The sequence below is a fragment of the Podarcis cretensis genome, assembly GCF_951804945.1.
Source record: "Podarcis cretensis genome assembly, chromosome: 4".
NCBI classification, from domain to species: Eukaryota; Metazoa; Chordata; class Lepidosauria; order Squamata; family Lacertidae; genus Podarcis; species Podarcis cretensis.
This window is the reverse complement of record NC_137173.1, coordinates 2,294,499-2,317,115: the sequence shown is the minus strand read 5'-3', so window position 1 is coordinate 2,317,115 and position 22,617 is coordinate 2,294,499. Positions and strand designations below refer to the sequence as shown.

The window sequence follows — 22,617 nt, the reverse complement described above, 5'->3', positions numbered from 1 at the left end:
AAAGATCACTTGATACACCCACTAATGGAGGTTTGCAATGAGATTATGGAGGGGAAGAAGGCACCGGAAACTTGGAAAGAAGCCTTCATCACATTGATACCTAAATCAGAAGTGGAAAAGACACAACTTAAGAACTACCGCCCCATTTCCCTTCTCAATGTGGATTATAAAATTTTTGCAGATATTTTAGCAAACAGGTTTAAAAAGGTTTTAAATGATGTGATTCATAAAGATCAGGCAGGCTTTCTCCCAGGAAGACATTTGTTTGCCAACACAAGGAACATTACTGACATCTTGGAACTTCTGCAAACAAATATTAATACAAGAGCAGTGCTAATATTTATAGATGCGGAGAAGGCCTTTGACAACATTTCTTGGAAGTTTATGAAGAAAAACCTGGAAGGGATGGGAGTGGGACGGGGATTTGAAAATGGGATTGATGCAATCTATTCAGATCAAAAGGCTAAATTGATAGTTAACAATGTGGTGACAGAAGAGTTTAAAATTGAAAAAGGAACACGACAAGGTTGCCCTATTTCCCCTCTGTTATTTATTTCGGTCCTGGAGGTGCTCCTAAATATGATTCGAGGGGACCGGTTGGTGGAAGGAATTCAGGTCGGAGCGAAACAGTACAAACTTAAAGCTTTTGCAGATGACCTAGTTCTGACCTTACAGGAGCCAGAACCTAGTACGAAAAGGGCATTACAACTGATTCAAGAGTTTGGTCGGGTGGCGGGATTCAAATTAAATAAACAAAAAACTAAGGTACTGGAAAAAAATTTGACAACTTCAGAGTCAGAGAGGTTTCAGAAAGAGACAGAGTTAAATGTGGTGAAAAAAGTTAAATATCTAGGGGTGAACATAACAGCAAAAAATCTGAGTCTATTTAAGGATAATTACGAAAAGTGTTGGTTAGAAATTAAGAGGGACTTAGAAAGTTGGTCAAGACTGAAACTTTCCTTGTTGGGCCGAATTGCTGCTATAAAAATGAATGTATTGCCAAGGATGCTGTTTCTTTTTCAGACTTTACAGATTGTGGACAAAATGGAGTGTTTCGGGAGGTGGCAAAGAGATATCTCTAAATTTGTCTGGCAGGGCAAAAAGCCCAGAATTAAGTTTAAAATACTAACTAACGCTAAAGAAAGAGAGGGGTTTGCCCTGCCAGACTTAAGGTTGTACTATGAATCAGCAGCTTTCTGCTGGCTGAAAGATTGGCTGCTTCTTGAAAACGCTGATGTCTTAGATTTGGAAGGATTTAATAATGCTTTTGGATGGCATGCATATCTGTGGTATGACAAGGTTAAGATTCACAAGAATTTCAAGAACCATATTGTAAGGAAAGCAGTGTTTAATGTCTGGACAAAATATAAAGACTTATTAGAAAATAAGACCCCAAGGTGGTTATCACCTATGGAAGCTAAAGCTGTGAAAAGACCCAATATGGAGGTCAAATGGCCAAAATATTGGGAAATATTAGAAAGAGATGGTGACAATTGGAGATTGCAGAGTTTGGAGAAACTAAAAGACAAAGTGCGAGATTGGCTACATTACGCTCAGATCAAAGAGGTTTTTAAATTGGATAAAAAGTTAGGATTCCAGGTGGAAAAATCGAAATTGGAAACAGAACTGTTAGAACCTAAGACTAAATTACTTTCAAGAATGTATAACTTGCTGTTGAGGTGGAATACACAGGATGAAACGGTTAAATCAGCTATGATAAAGTGGGCACAGGACATTGGGTATATTATGTTTGCTGACTGGGAAAAGTTATGGACCACCGGTATGAAGTTTACGGCATGTAATGCCTTGAAAGAAAATATTATGAAAATGATATATAGGTGGTACATGACCCCAGTCAAGCTAGCAAAAATATATCACCTGTCAGACAATAAGTGTTGGAAATGTAAGGAAACTGAAGGAACGTTCTTTCACCTCTGGTGGACCTGCCCTAAGGTTAAGGCCTTCTGGGAAACGATATATAATGAGCTGAAAAAGGTATTTAAGTATACCTTTCCCAAGAAACCAGAGGCCTTCCTTTTGGGCATTGTTGGCCAGAGGGTGTTAAAGAATGATCGAACATTATTTATGTACGCAACAACAGCAGCAAGGATACTCGTCGCTAAGTATTGGAAAACTCAAGATTTGCCCACGCTGGAAGAATGGCAGATGCAACTGATGGACTACATGGAACTTGCAGAAATGACTGGCAGAATCCGAGACCTGGGAGAAGAAGCCGTGGAAGAGGATTGGAAGAAATTTAAGGACTATCTACAAAAACATTGTAAATTATATGAGTGCTAAGAAGGATGAGAGATTTGAAAATAACAGGGCCCATAAAGTTAGTTGACAAGATTATGAGAATGAGTGAATTTTATGAGGAAAATAAATTCTGAATAAATATTGTGTTAAAATTAGGTATTTAAGGCTTAGACAAAAATATTCAAAGTTAGGGATAAAACATTGGAAATGTGTATAATAAGAATTGAAACAAGGTGATAAGTTGCTGGCTAAAGTTTTATAAATTTGGAACGCAAGAGCGGGAGATGTGAGGAAGTCCAAAGAATGAAGAAAAGATGGGTACTAAAAGATGTTAAATTTGATGTTTGTTCTTTTTTCTGTTTATTATCTGTTTATTCTGTCTTTTCTCTACTGTATTAACAAAATTCTTAATAATTTTTTTTTAAAAAAAAATATTTGTGGGGTATAGGAATTTATTCATCCCCCCAAAAAATATAGTCTGACCCCCCCCCCACATGGTCTGAGGGACGGTGGACCACCTCACGGCTAAAAAAGGTTGCTGAGCCCTGCCCCAGGCTAACAAGATGGTCAATATCCAGTTCCACTCCACCCTTTTAAAATTTAAATCTCAAAACAGATCCCAACTTTCAGAGCATGTAAATCACATGAGTGGAAAGACCCCTGCGCCACTCACAGAAATAGGATTAAATTCCTTCTCCCACCTTTAATTTTTTTAAAAAGATATTTATTAAAGATTTATAGACGAAAAAAAGTTACAGAGTAAAAAAAATAAAAAATAAAAAATAAAAAGGTACAAAAATACAAATGAAAAAATACAGAATACATAAAAAATAAAGAACAAATAAAAACAGATCAATCTTTTCATGTCTTATATTTCGTTTACTTGTTTCCCTGACCTCCTCACACCTCCCTTTTTTGTATTCCAGTTCACATGGTTAATTCAGCAAATCCTTTCCCTCTTTGTTTTTATCTTAATTCTATATCTTAACATGTTATAGCTTCATATTTTCATCTAGTTAATAGTCCATTTTTACATATTCTTTTTAACTTTGTTGCTAAAGCCGTTTCATTTCAATCCAAACATCATTTTAACATTCCTTAATTTTACAATGTTTCTGCAAATAATCTTTAAATTTCTTCCAATCTTCTTCCACCAACTCTTCTCCCTGGTCTCGGATTCTGCCAGTCATTTCCGCCAGTTCCATATCATCTAACACTTTCATCTGCCATTCTTCCCGGGTGGGTAGATCTTGTGTTTTCCAATACTTTGCGATAAGTATTCTTGCTGCTGTTGTGGCGTACATGAAGAAAGTTCTATCCTTCTTTGGCACCAATTGGCCGACCATGCCCAGGAGAAAGGCCTCTGGTTTCTTCAAGAAGGTATATTTAAATACCTTTTTCAATTCATTATAGATCATCTCCCAGAAAGTCTTAATCCTTGGGCACGTCCACCAAAGGTGAAAGAATGTACCTTCATTTTCTTTACATTTCCAACACTTATTATCGGGCAAATGATAGATTTTTGCAAGCTTGACTGGTGTCATGTACCACCTGTATATCATTTTCATAATATTCTCTCGTAAGGCATTACATGCCGTAAATTTCATACCTGTGGTCCACAACTGTTCCCAGTCAGCAAACATTATATTATGTCCAACATCTTGTGCCCATTTAATCATAACAGATTTAACCGTTTCATCCTGAGTATTCCATTTCAACAGCAAGTTATACATTCTTGATAATATCTTAGTTTTGGGATCTAACAGTTCTATTTCCAATTTTGATTTTTCCACCTGGAAGCCAATTTTTTTGTCCAAATTGTAGGCCTCCCTTATTTGATAATAATGAAGCCAATCTCGCACTTTATCTTTTAATTTCTCAAAACTCTGCAATTTCAGTTTGTCACCCTCCTGTTCCAAAATCTGCCAATATTTTGGCCATTTGGCCTCCATATTGAGCTTTTTCTGAGCCTTCGCTTCCATAGGTGATAGCTGTGAAACGATCTTGATAAGATCTTAATTGCACTGGCCATCTAATTGCTTTATGGCCCCAATTAGCCCCAGTGGTCCGGCACGCTCCCAGCCAAGCTGCGCAGACCTTGCTCTTCTCCGGTTTCGTCTAGCAGAGTAAAAACACAGCGGATCAAAACTGTCGCAGTCTGCTTCAGATCCAGACAAACACACGAAGCACCTGTGTGTGTCCAAATTTCATCAGTTCTTTATTGTAGCAAATATTTACAGCTCAGCATTTCCCAAAATCTCCTGGACTGCTAGCATTCATGGCTTCCGTCCGTCTCTCTCAGAGACACAGAGAGAACAACAAACTCCTCCCTCCTTTCCCACGTCAGAATGGGAGGCACACTCAGAACAAACATTAACCCAGTAAGTTCTGAACCCCAACACCCCCTCTTGCAGAGCATTCTGACAAGACCTGTGGATGTACCTTTGCAGACCTCTGTGAGATCAATCCCTTCCCCAATGCCTTGCGCCCTCTCCTGGCGTTCCTGTCAGGCATCTGTGGAACATCCTCACAACTCTCAGATTCGCACTGTGCGAAACTTACCCACGCACCTGTGGCCTGATACCTCTCAGGTGGAATTCCCTTCGTTGTGCGACTGGACCTCCTGGGCACAAACTCAGGCACTGCCTCTGACTCACTGTGGTCAGCAGGTGTGTCCTCTGCATCCTGGGATTCCCCCTCTGACTTAACACGTCTTCGAACCCTTGGAATTACCCTCATAGGAGAACTAGGCTCACTCTTGGGCTCTCTTTTTACAACTTGCGGAGATGCCCCATCCTGCTCCTGACTTTGGTCAGTGAGCTGATCGTCATCAGCAGACTCAGCCCCTGGCTCTCCTTCCTCCTCATCAGAACCTTCCTGCTCTGAATCAGAAAGACATTCTGAAAGAATATCGCGTCTGGCAGGGGTCTTTGACCTTTCCTCCTGCTTACAGAACTCAGCGTGTTTACTGATCAGCAGCTTACTCTGATCACCTGACGGGTACGCAAACCTCCATGCACGAGCCGTTGGCTCATACCCACAGAAGATCATTTTCTGGAACTTGGGTTCACCTGGCCCTCGCAAAGCTTCAGGCACCGGCAGCAAGGCCGTTGATCCGAACTCACGGAGAAAGTGAACCTGAGGCTTCCTCCCGTGAAGCATGAAAAACGGTGTGTCTCCTACCACTGAATTGTAGGACCTATTCCAGGTGAAGCTCACATATTTAACTGCCTCCATCCAAAACTTCGGAGGTAACCCAGAATCTAACAGCATCACCTGTGCAGCTTTAACCAGAGCCTCACTTCTGAGCTCTGCCACCCCCCTCTGTTGAGGAGAAGTCACTGTGTGACTTATCCCTTTCTTGTGAAAGAACTTCTGCAAAGCAGACCCAGTAAACTGTGAACCTCTGTCACTAGCAATTTCCCTGACTCTGGTGGAGAACATTAGTTCCACCTCCTCAATCCAACGTCTAATCAGCTGTGCTGCATCTTCCTTGGATTTGAGACCATGTGTCCAGGTGTTCTGCGAGAAATCATCCTGCAGTGTCAGCAGAAACCTGGCCCCTCCCAAACTTGGTTCCTTCATGGGACCCAACAGATCTATGTGCACAAGATCAAAAGGTTTTGTGGTTACCCTCTCCACCCTGGGGTAACTGCACCCTCTTACCTTTGCCTGTCTGCAAGCCTGACAATCTAGGACTCTTGCACATTCTTCAATTCTACAGCCTTTGGAAACCTCAGGTAGCACCTGTAGTTCTTCAAGACAGGCATGCGCTGTCTTCTTATGCCACACACACGAACATGAAACATGAGTGGGAACTGTAGCACGCAGGGCTTGTGCTTTCTCAACCTTCCCCTCACCCTCCAGAGACGTTTTAAGAATGAAGAGATCATTCTGCCCCTTTGCAACTCTGACCAGTTGCTTCCCTCCTTTGGAGATTGTACAAACATCGTGTTCAAAGCAAACCTTAAACCCCTTTTTCAACAAATAAGGCACAGATAAAATACAGTGTTGCACTCCCGGCACAATGCAAACTTCCATCTGCTCCTGCAAAACAGAAAACAATACATTTGTAACATTAGTCACATTTTTCTTTGTCCCATTTGCAAACTGAACAGTTTTCCCAGCCGGAATTGCCTTGCAATTCCACATCTCGACTGCAGGGGTCTCTGGGATCAGGTGGCAGTTAGCTCCTGAGTCGATTAAAAAACGAAAATCAGTGTGTCTCTCAGAGTTGTCCTCAAACAAAGCCATACTGGCAACAAACGTCCCGTTGCCCCCACTCTCTGGGCTTCTGCAACAGTTCTGTCTGGTTGTCTTGGCAACCAACTCCCCCTTGCTCAGGGCCTTGGCAGCTTCCGTAGAAGTAGCCTCCTCCGTTGCCTTGGAGACCGGCCTGGCCTCTGCATTCCCACGCGACTCTTTAGGCCTTATCTTCACTTCGTCCAGGTGGCCGACCTTGAAGCGTCTAGCTCGCCGCCGCTTCCCAGACTTTGCATGACGACGATCCCCAGTGGAAAAATACTGCCCAGGGCTCCTTTCAGCTGGCCTGGCCCCCCTTCTTCCGGAAGAGCACTCTGTGCCAGCCCTGCCCTCGCTGAAACTGCGTTTCACTTCAGCACTCACAGTGGAAAACTTATGAAACTTGCCTTTGGAACTCTCAGCCCCCCCGACGTGCACCTCAGGGACTGGGGCTACAGCCATTTCCAGGCTCTCCATGACTCCTCCAGGGCCCTGGCCTCCTGCTGAAGTTTCACACAAACTTCTCAGCACCTCCCAGGCAGCCCTTGCTGACTTTACGCCCTCCAAACTGGGCAAAAGTGATGCATGTACGCATGCTTTTAGCATAGCAAGCTCTCTTTGCTGGCTATCTTCAGGCAACGCAGCCTCAAAGCCTGTAACGTCTGTCCCTTCAGGACCTGGATTCAAGGAAAGTGGTTCTCTCTGGCTTACATTCCAAAGCCCAGTAACCAGAAACCAACCCCTTACTCTTCTGGACCAGGTTGCCCAACTTCTTAAAGTGAGCTTCTCAAGCGGAACGTCCTCAAAGAACTGGCTGTCTGCCATTCTCTCCTCTTTCCCGGGGCCCCAGCTGCTGTACTCACGTTTCACCAGTCAGCTCTCCGGCACCCGATTCCTCAGCTGCTTTTCCAGCTCTCTGCCTCAGCAACTCTTGCCTCTCTGCAGCAGGCAAAACACAGAACGCAGACCTCCGCTCTGATTCAGTAGCGTCTTCCAGCTATTGCCAAGCTGACTTCAAGACTTCAAAGCTCACCGGCAGACTCTTAGCAACAGTTTTATTAGCGGTAATTAGGTCCTCCCATAACCTGTGAAACGATCTTGATAAGATCTTAATTGCACTGGCCATCTAATTGCTTTATGGCCCCAATTAGCCCCAGTGGTCCGGCACGCTCCCAGCCAAGCTGCGCAGACCTTGCTCTTCTCCGGTTTCGTCTAGCAGAGTAAAAACACAGCGGATCAAAACTGTCGCAGTCTGCTTCAGATCCAGACAAACACACGAAGCACCTGTGTGTGTCCAAATTTCATCAGTTCTTTATTGTAGCAAATATTTACAGCTCAGCATTTCCCAAAATCTCCTGGACTGCTAGCATTCATGGCTTCCGTCCGTCTCTCTCAGAGACACAGAGAGAACAACAAACTCCTCCCTCCTTTCCCACGTCAGAATGGGAGGCACACTCAGAACAAACATTAACCCAGTAAGTTCTGAACCCCAACAATAGCCACCTTGGGGTTTTATTTTCAAGTAAGTCTTTATATCTTGTCCAGACATTAAACAATGCTCTTCTGACAATATGATTTTTGAATGCTTTATGTGCTTTAACCTTGTCATACCACAGATATGCATGCCACCCAAAAACATTATTAAAGCCTTCTAGATCCAAAATATCTGTGTTCTCAAGAAGCAGCCATTCTTTCAACCAGCAAAATGCTGCTGATTCATAATAGAGTTTAAGGTCTGGCAGGGCAAATCCACCTCAATCCTTTGCACCAGTTAGTATCTTAAATTTTATTCTGGGCTTCTTGCCCTGCCAGACAAATCTAGAAATATCTCTCTGCCACTTCTTGAAACACTCCATCTTGTCCAAGATTTGCAATGATTGAAACAAAAATAACATTCTTGGCAATACATTCATCTTTATAACAGCAATTCGACCAAACAAGGAAAGCTTCAAGTTTGACCATATTTCAAGATCCTTTTTCACTTCTGACCAACATTTCTCATAGTTATCTTTAAATAAATTTAAGTTCTTAGCGGTCATGTTAACCCCCAGGTATTTTACTTTCTTAATCAGTGTTAAACCCAACTTCTGAAACCTCTCTTTCTCAATCGGTGTTAATTTTTTCTCGAGAACCTTAGTTTTTAACTTGTTCAACTTAAATCCTGCCACTTGACCAAATTCCTGAATCAATTCCAATACTCTTTTAGTACTAGATTTTGGCTCCTGTAATGTCAATACTAAATCATCTGCAAAAGCTTTAAGTTTGTACTGTTTGGCTCCGACCTGAATACCTTTGATCAGATGGTCCCTTCTAATCATGTTTAGCAGAACCTCCAGGACCGAAATAAAAAGCAGTGGGGAAATTGGGCAGCCTTGCCGTGTCCCTTTCTCCATCTTAAATTCTTCTGTCACCACGTTGTTAAATTCCTTCTCCTACCTTTAAAGTAAACGTCTATGTAAGGAAACCGAATTGATCCAAGTCTGCCTTCCTCCGCCAACCTCAACTTTGCTCTTCAAGCCAAAAGACAACACTTCCCGTCCCCAGGTGAAACCCCCTGGCCTTTCATTGGTAGAGCCGCCACCACGCCAGTGGCGTTTACCGCAGCACAACGCAGGGACTGACTGACCGGGCGGCGAGATGCTTTCAGCCTTGGACACTTGACGGGTTCTGAAATGGCAGTGAAGGATAGATTCATGATGTTGATAGGCTGGATTCAGCCCGCGGGACATAGATCAAGGACCCCTGGCCTACACTGACTGGCAGCAGCTCCCCAGAGTTTCAGGCAGGGATTTCGTCCAGCCCTTGCAGGAGATGTCAGGGGTTGACCCTGGGACATTCTGCATGCCAAGCAGATGCTCTAGGGCTCCCCATATTTCCCTGCACTTTCAACGCTATGCTATTAGCAACCGTGGATATTCCACCTGCCTCTTTCGGAAGGAGAACACACAACTGATCAATTTATTTATTTAATTAATTAATTAATAATTTATTTATACCCCGCCAATCTGGGTGGGTTTCCCCAGCCACTCTTGGCGGCTTCCAACAAAATATTAAAATACAATAATCCATCAAACATTAAAAGCTTCCCTAAACATAATAACAACAACCATTTTCAGTCCATTGAATTAGCAATTGAGCATTTCTGGAAAGGGAAATGGCATACTTTTGTATATTAGTATAAAAAGCTTGCATAGGAAAGTATTACTCATTTATGATGAGAATAGGATTTATTTCTTTTGAACTTTGCTGGGTTCCTCCTTGGCAGCCAGTGCCATTGTTTCAGCAGGGCTCGAACTCAGGACCCGCTGCCTTGAGGGACATCTAAGAGCAGTTGGGCAGGGGAAAGGTCTCCCTTGGGAGGTGGGGGACTCTCCTTCCTGGGAGGTTTCTCAGCAGAGATCGGAGGGCCATCTGCCCTGGATGCTTGAGCGGAGATTCCTGCACTGCTGGGGGTTGGACTAGATGACCCTGGGATCCCCTCCTCTCTCTCCACTCCGGAATTCCAGGAGGAGCTTCCTTGCCTCCTGCAAAGCCCTTTTCCCTGCAGGCTCTTCCTCTGGTTTCTGGCCAAGGGAGGGAGATGCTCAGAGTCCAGCCAAGAGCCTCACCCCCAAAAGGATATCTGGGCATGGGCGGAGCCGGGGGGGCAGCTGCCCCCCAAAATCCATAACAAATAATAAGAATCTGAGAGAGGGCTGAGCAGGGAGGACTCGGCTTGGCAAGGGTTAAAGGGAACTGAGCTGGCTTCCTAGAGAGGACAGGAAGCAAGGGGGGCTGGTCCTCCAGAGCCAAGGCCCCTCCCTCCCCAGTCCTTTCCTGCAAGGAAGGGGGGGTGTTACTTTGTATCTCTCCTGCAAGGGCTGCCTCGCTCTCCCCTCCTGGGATCTGGTGAGTCTCCTCTCTCTCTCTCTGGGATCTGGTGGGGGTCCCAGGGCTGCAGCAGGGGAGGGGGCCTGGGGGGCCTGATCTGCTCCTGCAGGGGGGGGGACCCCAAGTCAGGGAGGAGGAGAGGGTCCTGCCAGGGAGGGGCCAGGTCTGCCACGCTCTCCTTCCTGCAGATCAGAGGATCCCAAACTCATTTGACCCTCCGCCCCCCCTTCAGAAAAACAATGACTTTGACTCTGTGTGACGTCGCTCAGCCTCATTGCACAACAGAGGAAACATCTGCAAATGGTTTTCCAAAGCTGGACGAGGAGGTGGACTAGCCCCCCCTCAAAAAAAAAAAGGTGGGAGAGATAGGCCAGGGATAAAGAGAGGGATCCCAGCCCAGAGTCTGGCTGCTGCATTGGGGACCAGTTTCCCAGTGTCTCCCAGGGCAGCTCCCCACGGAGGCCACTGCAGCAATCCCCTCGCACCCAGAGCAGGGCATCCCAGGACCACAGCCTCTCTGCCCCAAAGGGATTGTTGCTGGCAAAGCAGCCGGAAATGGGCGCTGCTACTCACTGAGCCTCCAGGGACCTGGGCATCAATGGCTGTGCATATGTTAAGCTATCTAAGAGAATAATCATAATAAATTGGCTGCCTAAATTTCAAGGGAGATGTCTTTGGCCCCGCCCACTTGGCCCTCAGGGGGTTGGCCAGATACATTCCTGGCCCTCGGAGCAAAGAAAAAGGGACCCCACCCCAGGAGTCTGTCTGGAAAACAGCAGAGAGTCCAAGTGCAAGAAAAGGAGACAGAAGCAGGGGAGTGGCGGTGGGGGGGAACAACTCCTGAGGACCCCCAGGTGAGGACCCCCACTAGAGCCAAGCATCCATTTCCCACAAGATACAAATGACTCCCTTGTCAGTCAGTTCTGACTTCATGCATTGACTGGAAGGCAGCAGAAGCCAGGTTGATTAATCTCACAGAAATCCCTTCACTTCCCTCCACAATTTGCATTGCCAGAAGGCTGGAGACATATTTCTTCTCCTACTCTTCTTTCCCTCCAAAAAAGATAGCTAATGGTCTGGGATGTGGTGCAGTCCTACCCTGGTTCCCAGCAAGACTCATCCATGCTTGCTCAGGGAACCTTTTTCTTCTCCTGATATTAGACAACCTTTGTCACAGAACAATGTATTTGCTTTGTAGGATTTGCTAGAGCTTTTCATTCAGACAGACAGAACTTGGCAGAAGACCAAAGGGTTCCTTCCGATCTCTCAGAGGCTTCCTGACAGCACAGATGGATGAGCAAGACTCAGCTGGCCCTGGAACAGAAATAGGCCATGCCAACCAAACTGGGAGCAGTGGGGGGTTCTGGAAAAACTCTGTGCAGAAGATCCTGGGTGAGGAGGACACCCTCCGCTCAGAGGTGCAGAGCAAGCAGTTGAGGCAGTTCTGCTGCCAGGAGGCCAAAGGACCCCGAGAGGTTTGCAGCCGACTCTACCACCTTTGCCACCAGTGGCTGAAGCCAGAAAGGCACACGAAAGCTGAGATGCTGGACCTGGTGATCTTGGAACAGTTCCTGGCTGTCCTTCCTCCGGAGATGGAGAGCTGGGTGAGGGACTGTGGAGCGGAGACCAGTTCACAGGCGGTGGCCCTGGCCGAAGGTTTCCTCCTGAGTCAGGCAGAGGAGAGAGAGCAGGTGAGAGAGACTTTCCTCTGGATACTCCCAAGGGGCTCCAAACAGGACAGAAAACATCCCATAATGGTCTGCTGATGGCCCATGCTTTTTCTGCAAGGCATCCATGGAATGAGATCTAACACCCTTCAAGTCTTTGTCATTCTCTTTCTAGTATTTCTCCCCATTCTCTGTTTTGAATCCTTGTTTCTTTTTCAGGGAAAGGATCTCTTTGAGGAAATGGAACTGGATTCCTATGAGGCAGAGAGGCCTCCGTTGGACACCAGAGAGAGGCCACTGGGTAAGGAGGAAGGTGGTTTTTCTCCGTTTGGTCTCATTCTGTTGGTTTTCAGACACATCTGAGGGATCTTTTCATCTTGTTTTGGGGGGAGACAGTTGGGAACAAGGGTCCAGAAAAGGGGAGATGTATTTTTGCAGAAACAAATATAAGAAATAGGCACAAATGCCTAAATGCTCTCAGCAGGTAAGGCTTTCTCAAAGGCCCATCTGTAGTTAGAGATGCCCTGTTTCACCTGTGAGAGAAGCAGGCACTCCTGGCGTCCTGCTAACCTTTTCTCTCTTGCAGGTGACAGAATGATACCAGCAAAACCTCCTGATCCGCCTTTTCATGGGGGCAGAAGGGAAGCAGCGGCTGTGGAACCAGATCAGGTCAGGGGAAGCTGCCTTGTGGGGACAGAGGCCGAGGGATGGAGCAATGTCATGGACTGGTTGGGCACAGAGGAATGGTGGGAGGAAGCAGCCGGGGAACCAGGAAAGGAAGACGGCTCAGAGCTGAAGGAGTGGAGGTGGAGGAAGGATGAGCGGGTAGAGGGAGAAGAGGGAGAAGCCTGGGAAGAGGAGGTGTCAGAAGCTAAAGGGGTAACAGGGCTTAGTGAGCTGGGAGACTGTGGCAGAATGCAGTGCAGAATCAGAGGCAGAAGAGGAAGGAGGCGAGTGGGAGAAGAAGGTCGAGAGGCTGAGGTGAGTCAGGAGAAGGAGGAGCCACCGGTGGCTCCCTCTCCTTCTGCCAGAAGCCACCCTCCCTGCTTGTCATTCAGAGCCAGGAATCTCTGCTAGATCATCCAAGACAGATGGCCATCCAAAACAGGCTTATTTTATTTCTAGATTGATAACTGAATGGAAAAATTGGTTTCTAAGCAGTGGACAAATGAGAACAAACAGCAGCCTAGATTCACCTAACCAGCCCCATGAGCTGGAAAATGGGGCCTGCCCCCCATTCCTCCCCCTCTCCATGCCCCCATGAACCCCTTGAATTTGGCTCTAGGGCATTGGGAGAAAACCTTCCCAGAACAGCCCAGGAGGAGAGGAGAAAGTGGATCCTTCCATTGGGGAAACTGGAACGCTTGCGTAGGCAGAATGACTTGGGAAACACAAGGAGGAGTACCACCTATTTGCGCAAAGACGAATACCCATGATTAAAACGCAGAATAAAATAAGCACCCATAATTAAAATGTGCTGCGAAACAATCCTATTGAAACAACACCGCAATTTACAGGAAGGAAACAACAGAGCATTATGTAGCAGATCAAATTTCTGCTGTCTCAGAGGAGGACATTTCCTTTTTTCTTTTAGGGTCCAGTGTGCTTTGAAGATGTCGCTGTTCGTTTCACGGATGAGGAGTGGGCGTTGCTGGATCCTGACCAGAGAGCTCTGCATAAGGACGTCATGGGGGAGACTCATGGGATCGTGGCCTCTCTTGGTAAGGCTCCCTGAGGGATCATCATCGCTGTTGTTGTTTAGTCGTTTAGTCGTGTCCGACTCTTCGTGACCCCCTGGACCAGAGCAGACCAGGCACTCCTGTCTTCCACTGCCTCCCACAGTTTGGTCAGACTCATGTTTGTGGCTTTGAGAACACCATCCAACCATCTCGTCCTCTGTCGTCCCCTTTTCCTTGTGCCCTCCATCTTTCCCAACATCAGGGTCTTTTCCAGGGAGTCTTCTCTTCTCATGAGGTGGCCAAAGTATTGGAGCCTCAGCTTCAGGATCTGTCCTTCCAGTGAGCACTCAGAGCTGATTTCCTTAAGAATGGATGCGTTTGATCTTCTGGCTGTCCATGGGACTCTCAAGAGTCTCCTCCAGCACCATAATTCAAAAGCATCAATTCTTTGGCAACCAGCCTTCTTTATGGTCCAGCTCTCACTTCCATACATCACTAATGGGAAAACCATGGCTTTAACTATACGGACCTTTGTTGGCAAGGTGATGTCTCTACTTTTTAAGATGCTGTCTAGGTTTGCCATCGCCTTTCTCCCAAGGAGTAGGTGTCTTTTAATTTCATGACTGCTGTCACCATCTGCAGTGATCACGGAGCCCAAGAAAGTAAAATCTCTCACTGCCTCCATTTCTTCCCTTTCTATTTGCCAGGAGGTGATGGGACCAGTGGCCATGATCTTTGTTTTTTTGATGTTGAGCTTCAGACCATATTTTGCGCTCTCCTCTTTCACCCTCATTAAAAGGTTTTTTAATTCCTCCTCACTTTCTGCCATCAGGGTTGTGTCATCTGCTTATCTGAGGTTGTTGATATTTCTTCTGGCAATCTTAATTCCGGCTTGGGATTTATCCAGCCCAGCCTTTCGCATGATGAATTCTGCATATAAGTTAAATAAGCAAGGAGACAATATACAGCCTTGTCGTACACTTTTCCCAATTTTGAACCAATCAGTTGTCCCATATCCAGTTCTAACTGTAGCTTCTTGTCCCACATAGAGATTTCTCAGGAGACAGATGAGGTGATCAGGCACTCCCATTTCTTTAAGAACTTGCCATAGTTTGCTGTGGTCGACACAGTCAAAGGCTTTTGCATAGGGATCATCATATCAGCCTGGAAATTCAAAAAATACCTGTATGTGACCAACTTCATCTATTTTCACAGAGCTCAACCGTGGCCCCTATAACACCTGGGAACCTAACACCCCCACAATAAACAGTAACTTACAGTTTTTTCTTTGAACAATCTTCCTCAAATTATTCCTTTTTCTACCACGACCGGGCTGGTCTGAACTGCCCAAGCCATCTTAAATGTCAGCTTCAGAATTCTTAGGAAAGATAAGTTGTGAAGTTTAGAGCTTACAGGGTTAACAGCTCAGAATGTCCTGCATCTGGGGAGGAGTTTTCTCAACATCTGGGAAAGCCGTTTCTTTGATCTTTCTGACTTTCGTTGTCTCCTGAGGCAAGGAACACGAAATGTCTGCATCTTCCGATGGTTTAGTAGCAGTGATGCTGATGACGCTGATGATGAAGATGCTTTACAAACTGCTCTTAAATTGATGTACTGCTCTTAAATTGATGTACCACTGTAGTAATAATAATATTTTTTATTTATACCCTCCCCATTTGGCTGGGTTGCCCCAACACATATATAAACATGGCTTCCAACACATTTATAAACATGAAACATAAATAATAATAATCTGATCCCATATAAAAAGAACATTAACTTTAAAGTGAACTTCTCCTAGTGGCCAAAATTGTGGAAACCTTTTGTGAAAAGTGTATTTCTGAGGTTTGATGGCTCATAACACCCCTTTTGTGTGGAGTAATACCATAAAATTAATGACGTAAATTTTGCCCACACCTTTTGTTGCCGTACAACCCCAGATCAACACACTGTCTGGGTGTTTCACGGTCGGTGTAATGCAAGTAGGATGTAAATCTTCTCTGATTCTTCTCCTTGCGTATGTCATGCCATCACTACCAAGCAAGGAGTTTTGGGTTTCATATAATATGATTTTTATTAATTTTCCAATAAAAACAAATTTATAACATCATTAAACATCAAAAACTCATCACATATCTTTTTTTTTCTTTTAGACTTCCATCAACATGTCTGATAATTTTCCGTAATTATCACAGATTGCATTATATATATCTTTTCTTCCCATGTTGTTTAAACAATATTTCTACCAAATCTTCTTACAGAACTTCTTGAAAACTTACAAACGTTATATCATTATCACAAATATTTTTAATATATTCTGTAAATTTACTCCAGTCCTCAGTGAATCTTTGGTCTTGTCAGTTGCGAATCCTCCCTGTTAATCTGTCCAGTTCCGCGTAATCCATTAATTTCGATCTCCATTCTTCAATCGTAGGCATTTCTTCTTGTTTCCATTTCTGGGCCAAAAGACTTCTGGATGCTGTTACTGCATACAGAAATACTTTCTGGTCGTTCCTTTTTATTTCACCACCTAATATTCCTAATAGAAATGCTTCTGGTTTTTTAACAAATGTATATTTCAGTATTTTCTTTATCTCATTATATATCATTTCCCAGAAGCACTTCATTTTTTCACATTCCCACCACATATGATAAAATGTCCCTTCTTTCTCCTTACATTTCCAACATTTATTACTTACCTTATACATCTTACTTAATTTAACTGGTGTTATATACCATCAATATATCATTTTCATAACATTTTCTTTAATTGTGGTACATGCCGTAAATCTCATCCCTTCCTTCCACAATTTTATCCAATCATCAAATTGAATGTTATATCCAAAGTCTTTGGCCCATTGAATCATAACTGATTTAACCTCTTCATCCTTCAAATGCCATTCTAGTAATAATTTATACATCATAGATAAATTTTTAACTTTGTTATTCAATACTTCTCTTTGAAACCTAGATTCTTTTTCAGAATAGCCTCTTTCTGCAACCTCTTTTCTAAACATTTCATTAATCTGAAAATAATGCAGCCAATCGTTTACATATTCTTTCACTTCTTCATATGGTTTCATTTTACACTTACTTCCTTCTTTCTTTTTTCTTTTTTTATTAAATTTTTAGAAAAATTTTCTTTTACAAATTTAAATAACACCTTCACATCAACCATAATGTCAAATTTCTTTTGGACTTCCCCCCGCTCCCTCCACAATCCTCATACTTTTATATTTATTTCACATTTCCTTTATAGTTGTATTGCCAGTTAATTAAACTTTACAACTCTTATCCCTCCCACAATACCCTTTCTCATCACAAAGCCTCTTTAAATCCAACTAGCGTTGTCTGTTCATCACAAATATTTTCCAGATAAGTCGTAAACTTTCTCCAGTCCTGTGTGAACTTGTGATCTTTCTGGTATCTAATTTTTCCTGTCAGTTTGTCTAGTTCAGCAAAGTCCATCAATTTCCGTCTCCATTCTTCCAATGTTGGTAATTCTTCTTGTTTCCATTTTTGAGCCATTAAAATTCTTGCCGCAGTCACTGCATATTGAAAAAGTTTATAATCACTTCTATTAATTTCTCTTCCTGTAATTCCTAACAAGAAAGCTTCTGGTTTTTTCACAAACGTGTACTTAAACATCCTCTTCAACTCATTATATATCATTTCCCAGAAGCCTTTTACCTTCTTACACTCCCACCACATATGGTAAAATGTCCCTTCCCTCTCTTTACACTTCCAACATTTGTTACATGTCTTATACATTTTTGCTAATTTTACGGGAGTGATATACCATCTGTATACCATTTTCATAATATTTTCCTTTATCGTCATGCATGCAGTGAATTTCATATTTTCATTCCACACCTTCTCCCAGTCTGCTAACTGTATATTGTAACCAAAATCCCTGGCCCAGTGTATCATAACTGACTTAACTTCTTCGTCCTTTGTTTGCCACACTTACTTCCTTCTTTCTTAATTAAACTTCCATATGTTATCCACCTCCCAGTCATATTGATCTTTTTAACACTCATCGCCTCTAATGGCTTTTTGCCCTGCCAGATATATCTTGAAATCAAAATCCATAAGATGCCACCAAACGAATAAAAGTCTGTGTTAAATCTCAAAGAGAGGGGAAGAGAAGGAGAAGGGCAAAAGCCCCCCCATCAAAGATACAAAAATGGCGCAATTTGCTTCTTTGTATCCCATTCAAATATTCCGCAGAGAAGGAGGCAGGGGGGGTATGAACTTCAGAGGGCAAAAACACTCCTAATTCCTCTCAAACTTCTTTTAAACTTCCAGCAAATTAAGGTAAAGAAACAGTATTTTTCCTCTTAGTATCTTCTGTCTCTCTTCACAGGCTAGAATTAATAAATCAGTAGTTTTAAAGTACGCAGGTGGCGCTGTGGGTAAAAGCCTCAGCGCCTAGGGCTTGCCGATCGAAAGGTCGGCGGTTCGAATCCCTGCGGCGGGGTGCGCTCCTGTCGTTCGGTCCCAGCGCCTGCCAACCTAGCAGTTCGAAAGCACCTCCGGGTGCAAGTAGATAAATAGGGACCGCTTACTAGCGGGAAGGTAAACGGCGTTTCCGTGTGCGGCTCTGGCTCGCCAGAGCAGCGATGTCACGCTGGCCACGTGACCCGGAAGTGTCTCCGGACAGCGCTGGCCCCCGGCCTCTTGAGTGAGATGGGCGCACCAACCCCAGAGTCTGGCAAGACTGGCCCGTACGGGCAGGGGTACCTTTACCTTTTCTTTAGTTTTAAAGTCCGTCGCTGCCAATTGCGCAGATCTTTTTAAAAACAAAAGTAGAAAGCTCTCGGAGTCTTCTCCCCCGATGTTTCCCACCGACTCACTGATAAGACAATTAATTGCCTTCCAAATGACTCTCCCCCTTTTCTCTATCTTTATAATCCTTATACTCCTTATAGTCCTTTAAAAGGCAGTCAAATAAATTATCAGTTTAATCCGTTTGCATTGACGTACGTTTTTGTCCCGCTCTGAAGATTGTTCTTGTGTGTAGTTTAAATTCCAGGCAAGGCTGACCTCCTTTTTTTCCACCATACCCACTTCAAATTGGCCGCTTCTAATCCATTGACCCACTTCTAATCCATGGATTTGTACTGTATTTTAAAAAGTCCCAATTCAATTTCTTAATGTTTGAGAGCTGATCGCTTCTGTGTGCAAGCTCAGAGCTTCACTCTTGAGGGATAGAAATGGCCTCCTGCTGTCCGCTTCTCTACCCCACCGCTCTCGTCGCCCCCCAAAAAGAGGTTATTTGGCAGCTGGAGGATAAGCTGTTGGACCGTGCCAGGACCCTGCCCCTTGAATATCCTTTCAAGGGTGTTTGGGGGGCTGCGGCGCTCTTGCAGCACTCCCCTTTCCCCTCAAAAGCTGGATTCTCTCAGCACTGAGGAATCCCGCTTGCTTTCACTCCCGCGATCGCCAGAAGCCTCCTCAACTCTTTGTGCCATTTCTATAATTTTATTATATTATATAAGAACACAAAAAAACCAATGAACTTGATAGCAATCACAAAAGACACTGACAAAAGTCAACCTAAGCAAGTTGTTCTTCTTTTTCTGGTCATTTGGCTATAGCTTTAGATAGAATATGGGTAATTGAACAATTTCCGTTGATACATAATTTTATGATGTTAGTCCAAAAGAAGCAGTGTTATGAGCCATCAAACCTCTGAAATACACTTTCCTCCAAAAGTATTCCACAATTTTGACCACTACTGTATATCAAACAAAGCAACATTCAGCACCTCAACAGAATCTCATAATAAATATGTTGGTTAATGACAAACAACAAAGGTAATAAACACACTGAACTCCCTTCAGTTCTTCTCCATTTGTTCCTGAGGTTCTAATCCCTTTTTGTCTCCATGGCAGATTGTGATGAATCAGAAATCAAGAACGAAGGTGACCACGATAAAATCCCCAGAGAGAAGAAGCCACGTAAAAATTTGGAGTTTGGAGAAAGCTGCAGTCGGCGCTCCCATTCCACTTCCCATCAACAAAATATCCTTGGAAAGAAACTCTATCAGTGTGTGGAATGTGGAAAGAGCTTCAGTATGAGCTCCTCTCTCACTAGGCATCAGAGAATTCATACAGGGGAGAAACCCTATCAGTGTGTGGAATGTGGAAAGAGCTTCAGTCAGAGCTCCAAACTCATTTCGCATCAAAGAATTCATACAGGGGAGAAACCCTATCAGTGTGTGGAATGTGGAAAGAGCTTCAGTCAGAGCTCCAATCTCACTTCGCATCAAAGAATTCATACAGGGGAGAAACCCTATCAGTGTGTGGAATGTGGAAAGAGCTTCAGTCAGAGCTCCAAACTCACTTCCCATCAAAGAATTCATACAGGGGAGAAACCCTATCATTGTGTGGAATGTGGAAAGAGCTTCAGTCAGAGCTCCAAACTCACTTCCCATCAAAGAATTCATACTGGGGAGAAACCCTATCAGTGTGTGGAATGTGGAAAGAGCTTTAGTAGGAGCACCGATCTCATTTCACATCAGAGAATTCATACAGGGGAGAAGCCCTATCTGTGTGTGAAATGTGGAAAGAGCTTCACTCATAGCTCCTCTCTCACTTCCCATCAAAGAATTCATACAGGGGAGAAACCCTATCAGTGTGTGGAATGTGGAAAGAGCTTCAGTCAGAGCTCCAAACTCACTTCCCATCAAAGAATTCATACAGGGGAGAAACCCTATCAGTGTGTGGAATGTGGAAAGAGCTTTAGTCAGAGCTCCGATCTCACTTCCCATCAAAGAATTCATACAGGGGAGAAACCCTATCAGTGTGTGGAATGTGGAAAGAGCTTCACTCATAGCTCTTGTCTCACTTCTCATCAAAGAATTCATTCAGGGGAGAAACCCTATCAGTGTGTGGAATGTGGAAGGAGCTTCAGGCAGAGCTCCTCTCTCACTTCCCATCAGAGAATTCATACAGGGGAGAAACCCTATCAGTGTGTGGAATGTGGAAGGAGCTTCAGGAAGAGCTCCTCTCTCACTTCCCATCAAAGAATTCATACTGGGGAGAAACCCTTTCAGTGTGGGGAATGTGGAAAGAGCTTCACTCACAGCCACAATCTCACTTCCCATGAAAGAATTCATACAGGGGAGAAACCCTATCAGTGTGTGGAATGTGGAAAGAGCTTCACTGAAAGCTCCTCTCTCACTTCCCATCAAAGAATTCATACAGGGGAGAAACCCTATCAGTGTGTGGAATGTGGAAAGAGCTTTAGTAGGAGCACCGATCTCATTTCACATCAGAGAATTCATACAGGGGAGAAGCCCTATCCGTGTGTGAAATGTGGAAAGAGCTTCACTCATAGCTCCTCTCTCACTTCCCATCAAAGAATTCATACAGGGGAGAAACCATATTAGTGTGTGGAATGTAGAAAGAGCTTCTGGAGGAGCTCCGATCTCACTTCCCATCAAAGAATCTATACAAAGGTCGGTTTGTGTTTTTATATTGTGTTTTTATGTTGTAACATTCCTGAGACCTGTGGGTGTAGGGAATAGGCACCAACTCTTAAAGCCCTAGCGGTCTTTGTCCCCCAATAAAATATTTGAGGAGGCCACCCCCCAGGTTTTTTGGGTTTTTTCCCCCCAAACACAACCTTTTATTCTTCCACAACTTGCCATACAATTTCTCTTTTAATTTTCTCTCTATAAATAAATAAATAAATAAACAAATAAATAAATAAAGTACAAAGGTCACAATAAAATCAAAATACAAGAAAATACAAAGGTGGACAGGTCCCATATTTGCAGGCCAAACGCAAAAGTTGCTTTGAAGCAGGGTTTCCCAAACTTGGGTCCCCAGCAGCTCCTGGACTACAGTTTCCATCATCCCCGTTAGTCCTGCTAGCTAGGGATGATGGGAGTTGTAGTCCAAAAACAGCTGGAGACCCATGTTTGCTTTAAAGGGAAGGTAGGCTGGCCCTGTGACACCCTCTGCTGGCTGATTGGAATTTATAGATCTCAAAACTGAAGTTTATCGGCACTTCAACCTCTAGGGAGCTTCTAGGTGCTTTCTGCAGCACCTAGAGTACCCACAGAATTGTGGCTTCTACTGGCAACACACAGTAGAATGCGCTGAGTTCAAAAAAGCGGAGATCTTTCAGTCAGCTCTGGGTAGGCTGTTGTATCTGTCCCAATGGAGCAGACTGGACATTGCTTTTGCTACCAATCTGCTCAGCAGGGAAGCTACAAACCCCAGTGTGAGTGCCTGGAATGGTATCAAGAGGGTGCTGCGTATCTGCAGGATACCAAGGATTTCTGTCTCAAGCTGTCAGCTAAGGGTGATGGCTAGCTGATGTGCTGGACAGATAGCGATTAGGCAAATCTGGCTAACAGGAAGTCCGTATCTGGTAAGGTTTGGGGACTCTTTGGTTGGGTGGAAGTCCGGGTGTACTGGTCCCGGGGGTTAATCAAGAGGCAAGGTCCAAGTGCAGCCTGTGGTCGATGAAGCAATATGAAGGCAGTCCATAAAAGTTGAAGCTGGGTGCAGGGCAGGGTTCAGGCAGGGACTGACAACCACCAATGTTGTTCCCGCAACTTGGGACTGGGGCTGGCTGGCTTTAATATGTCCCAAGGCATAGGGTGGCCCTGATCCTCAGATGACTGGCCTCTCATGGCCTGGAGGTGGTCGGTTCTCACCTCCACCGGGTGTCGTGCCCCCTCAAGATGTTGGCGCCAGACCTCAAAGGCCACCTTGATGGCCAGTAGTTCCCGCTCCCACACGGTATAGTTACGCTCCGCTGGAAGGAGCTGGCGGGAATAGAAGGCGCAGGGTAAGAGTGGCGCATCAGGTCCGTACTGCTGAGACAAGACGGCACCGAGAGCCATACTGGAGGCGTCGGTCTCTATCACAAAGGGTCGAGAG

General features: G+C 44.4%; 3 protein-coding genes and 1 long non-coding RNA gene across 5 annotated transcripts in view; 2 read left to right on the top strand and 2 right to left on the bottom strand.

The window, feature by feature from the left end:
• Positions 1-22,617, top strand: part of LOC307214706 (uncharacterized protein) — a 214,116-nt gene that overhangs the window by 94,590 nt on the left and 96,909 nt on the right. The gene's annotated exons all lie outside the window — the stretch shown is intronic.
• The window catches only part of LOC307214967 (olfactory receptor 51G1-like), a 60,760-nt gene that overhangs the window by 9,403 nt on the left and 28,740 nt on the right, over positions 1-22,617 (bottom strand). The gene's annotated exons all lie outside the window — the stretch shown is intronic.
• Positions 1-22,617, bottom strand: part of LOC307215192 — a 181,629-nt gene that overhangs the window by 136,443 nt on the left and 22,569 nt on the right. The gene's annotated exons all lie outside the window — the stretch shown is intronic.
• Positions 12,261-22,061, top strand: LOC307214802 (uncharacterized protein). 2 transcript variants are annotated; one of them, XM_079973817.1, is made up of 4 exons: positions 12,261-12,339; positions 12,625-12,707; positions 13,633-13,759; positions 19,615-22,061. In XM_079973817.1, the coding sequence occupies exons 1-4, from the start codon at positions 12,279-12,281 to the stop codon at positions 21,111-21,113; spliced, it is 1,770 nt and encodes a 589-aa protein (XP_079829943.1). In that variant the 5' UTR covers positions 12,261-12,278; the 3' UTR covers positions 21,114-22,061. The 2 variants fall into 2 exon arrangements, with proteins under 2 accessions (XP_079829943.1, XP_079829944.1); XM_079973818.1 differs by lacking the exons at positions 12,261-12,339; positions 12,625-12,707; positions 13,633-13,759 and adding an exon at positions 14,896-14,986.

What these genes read in the sequence shown, in the direction of transcription:
- LOC307214802 (XM_079973817.1), top strand. Translation starts at nt 12,279, where the DNA reads ATGGAACTGGATTCCTATGAGGCAGAGAGGCCTCCGTTGGACACCAGA. An exon ending in CACCAGAGAGAGGCCACTGG is followed by an intron (nt 12,340 to 12,624) that starts GTAAGGAGGAAG and finishes TCTCTCTTGCAG; the next exon opens with GTGACAGAATGATACCAGCA. An exon ending in TGGGATCGTGGCCTCTCTTG is followed by an intron (nt 13,760 to 19,614) that starts GTAAGGCTCCCT and finishes TCTCCATGGCAG; the next exon opens with ATTGTGATGAATCAGAAATC.